At 45.5% G+C, this 3177-nt stretch overlaps 1 protein-coding gene across 1 annotated transcript in view; it reads right to left on the bottom strand.

Annotated features, from left to right (window-relative positions):
• Positions 1-234: 234 nt before the first annotated feature.
• TRMT61B (tRNA methyltransferase 61B) overlaps positions 235-3177 on the bottom strand; it is a gene marked incomplete at its 3' end in the record, with an annotated part of 420876 nt that continues 417933 nt past the window's right edge. The window contains exon 6 of the mRNA XM_044059889.1: positions 235-239. Within this exon, the coding sequence (XP_043915824.1) occupies positions 235-239 (5 nt within the window). The remainder of the gene's footprint in view (positions 240-3177) is intronic.

The following is a 3177-nucleotide window of genomic DNA, read 5'->3' as shown; positions in this document are numbered from 1 at the left end:
ATTTTACATTAAGAAGGTTCGTGGAATGCACTCTTGTGGGAGAAGAGGCTGGACTCTGCCCTTCTGAGCTGGGAATTTTCTGGTTAAAGGTTTATAGTGCCTGAATATTTGAACTGTATCTTACTGAAATTGGTTCACCTTGTTTGCTCTAGCATAGACTAGATCCAGGCCTACTGAATCTAGCTTTGTTTATATACTTGTTGTTTGTTTGCTTGTTATTTCCCTGGAAGCTAATTCACCTAATACGCAACTTCTCAGCGCTTCTGTGGATCACTAGTGATATCTGCATTGCTTACTGTACTTATTTCCTTGTTTCACTTGAAAGAAAGTTACTGTTTGTCGTTTTTGCATTTAGTTACTTGTATCACATTGCACTCAAGTTACCTGGCACTTGCTCACTAAAGCAATTATATAAGTCAGCACTAAAAATTAAAAGCACTACACCCTCACTCCCCACTGGCCCTTGTTTTCAATTAAGGATTTCCCAATATTATTCTAGCATGTCCAAAGGTCAGTTGTCAATCTCCTCTCCGGTCCAGCTGGTGAATCTGGGAATCTTGAGGCAATGTTATAACTGCCTCATGTACACAGACAACCCTCTCCTCCTCCCACATAACACAAATACTTGCGAGAGATGCAGCTATTTAGCCAAACTGGAGGCTGAGCTCTCTCAACTCAGGACTGGCAAGACCAGACAGGAGGAGAAGGCAACTACACACACCACAAAACCAGCCTCACATAATGCTACCACTCCACTGAATCAAACACATAAACACACAAAGACATACTCGGAGGCTCTGAGTAAAATTTACCTAAACAGCAGAGGCCTCCAAAGCAGACACCCAAACAACTGCTACCTCAAGACACCCCACAAGCAACACATAAACCACAAAAGCAGTGTGCAAAGCAGTCACAGCCCTTAAGGCCAAATACAACACCAAACATACTTGTCATAGGTGACTCCATAGTCAGACACACTGACGTCCCACTCACCAGGCTGAACAAGGAGAGGGTCACAGTAAGCTGCCTATCGGGCGCTAGAATCCACCACATAACACAAGCACTGGGTCACTCCACAGCAAGTACAAATATGACACAGTCATTGTCCATGCTGGTGTGAACGACCTGAGACGATACCTCCCTGGACTGCATGAAAAGAGACATAGAGGAGCTCTCTGATTATGTAGACCAGGCAGGTATGACCCTAACCCTGAGCAGTATCCTTCCTTCACCAAGAATGATGCCACAATATAGAGACAAGATGATCAGCTTTAACAATTGGCTTAATGTCTGGTGTCATTCAAAGGGGATCCAGTGTCTGTCTGCCTGGGATGACATGCTTGACAAGCCACGCTGCTTCGCAAGGGACGGCTTGCACCTGTCACCCTGGGATTCCGGATATTGGCTAAGGCTCTTGCCACCCCATAGTGCCTTTTTAGGCAAGGCTCAAATTCTAAACCTACCACCCTAGAAAACAAAATGGGAAGAAATTGAGGGTAATGCTGCTCAATGCCAGAAGTCTAAATCTCAAAATGCACTTTTCGAGGCCCTTCTCAGTATGGAGAACATCGATGTCTGTGCTGTAACTGAAACCTGGTTCAAGGCTCCTGAGAGCACCCGGCACTATTAGGTTTTACCTCATATCATGCGTTCCGGCCCCAAAACCCGGACCACTCCACAAAAGGAGGCGGTGTATCCATATTCATTAAGGATACTCACACCTCCAGGTTGGTGGCATCGCATGAAGCTTCGAAACCATCCAGGTGCAACTAACAATAGGCAAAACTGCTCTACAAATTGTAGCATGCTACAGGCCACCCTCTCAAACTCAGGAACCCCACACAGCCTTCCTGAAGACACTGGAGGGTATAAATGCATCTCCAAACACCATCATATTGGGTGACTTCAACTACCCGAATATAGACTGGGAACATTACTCAAGCCCTAACTTTCTAGCCCAACGGTTCCTGGAGTTCATAAATTCAAATGCCATGGAACAGCTAGTCACTGTTCCCACGAGGAGAAAATATACTAGATCTCATTGTCACAAACATGGGGACAAAATGCTCCACACCGAAGTATATCCCTCATTGGTGAGATCTGATCATAAACTAATCTCACTGGAAATCCACATCCGCCCCACCCCAAACAAAAAGACCATAGTGAAGAACTTCTCTAAAGCAAACTTCACACTACTCAAGACTGGTGTGGTATCCTTCAAGGCCCCTGAGTCAGAGGAAACCACAACCCAAGCTGGAAGCCCTTACAAATGCCTTCTATGAACACCTCCAGGACTGCATGGATCAGGCAATCCCAAATAAAACCAAGACTCTTTCCACAAAGGGCAAACGTCCAGTCTGGTGGACCCCAGCCATTAACAAACTTTACAATAAGAGGAGAAAGCTATTACATGATAGAACAAAATCCATAAAAGGAAGTCACCCCTGATCATTATTAGCAAAAATACGAGCACTCATAAAATCAACTAAGGCCAATTTTGAGAGAAAAATTGCCATGGATTCAAAGGACAATCATAAGGCCTTTTTCAGCTATGTTAGGAACCTGGGTGGAAACTCACAGATATGCTCAGAATTAGTCCAAAATGATACAAAAATCACTGAACCCACAGACATTGCCAACATACTGGCAGACAGGTTCAGTGCAAACTTCACCCCTCTCCCCTAAAGGAGAGATAACTATCCCAGCCGAGTGTAGCCTCCCGGACATCTCAAATGCGCAGGTGAAAGCTGCTCTCTAAAGCTAAAAACACAGCATCAATGGGACCGGATGGTGTCCCCGGCTGTGTGCTACACGAGCTAAATGAGGAATTAAACCCGCACATAAGGCAGCTGTTTAATCTCAGCCTTACCACAGGATACGTGCCCAAGGAGTGGCGTGCAGGCAACTGTGGTCCCACTCCACAAAGGTGGCGCCCACGGACCCTGGTAATTACCGCCCCATAAGCTTAACAAGTCTAGTCTGCAAAGCTATGGAGAGGATCATAATGGAGCTCATAAACAAAGATATAGGGACTTGCAGACATTGGACCCGACCCAGTTTGGCTTTGTCAAGGGAAGATCATGCCTTTTGAACTTGGTCGACTTCTTGAAATAGTCACCAAGGCCACTGATGAGGAAAGGCAGTCCATACAGCCTACCTTGACCTTGCAAAGGCTTT

The sequence above is a fragment of the Protopterus annectens genome, chromosome 1.part2, assembly GCF_019279795.1.
Source record: "Protopterus annectens isolate FY-2018-M chromosome 1.part2, PAN1.0, whole genome shotgun sequence".
Classification (NCBI taxonomy): domain Eukaryota; kingdom Metazoa; phylum Chordata; order Ceratodontiformes; family Protopteridae; genus Protopterus; species Protopterus annectens.
The sequence above is the reverse complement of the archived record's forward strand: the minus strand, read 5'-3'. Positions and strand labels throughout refer to the sequence as shown.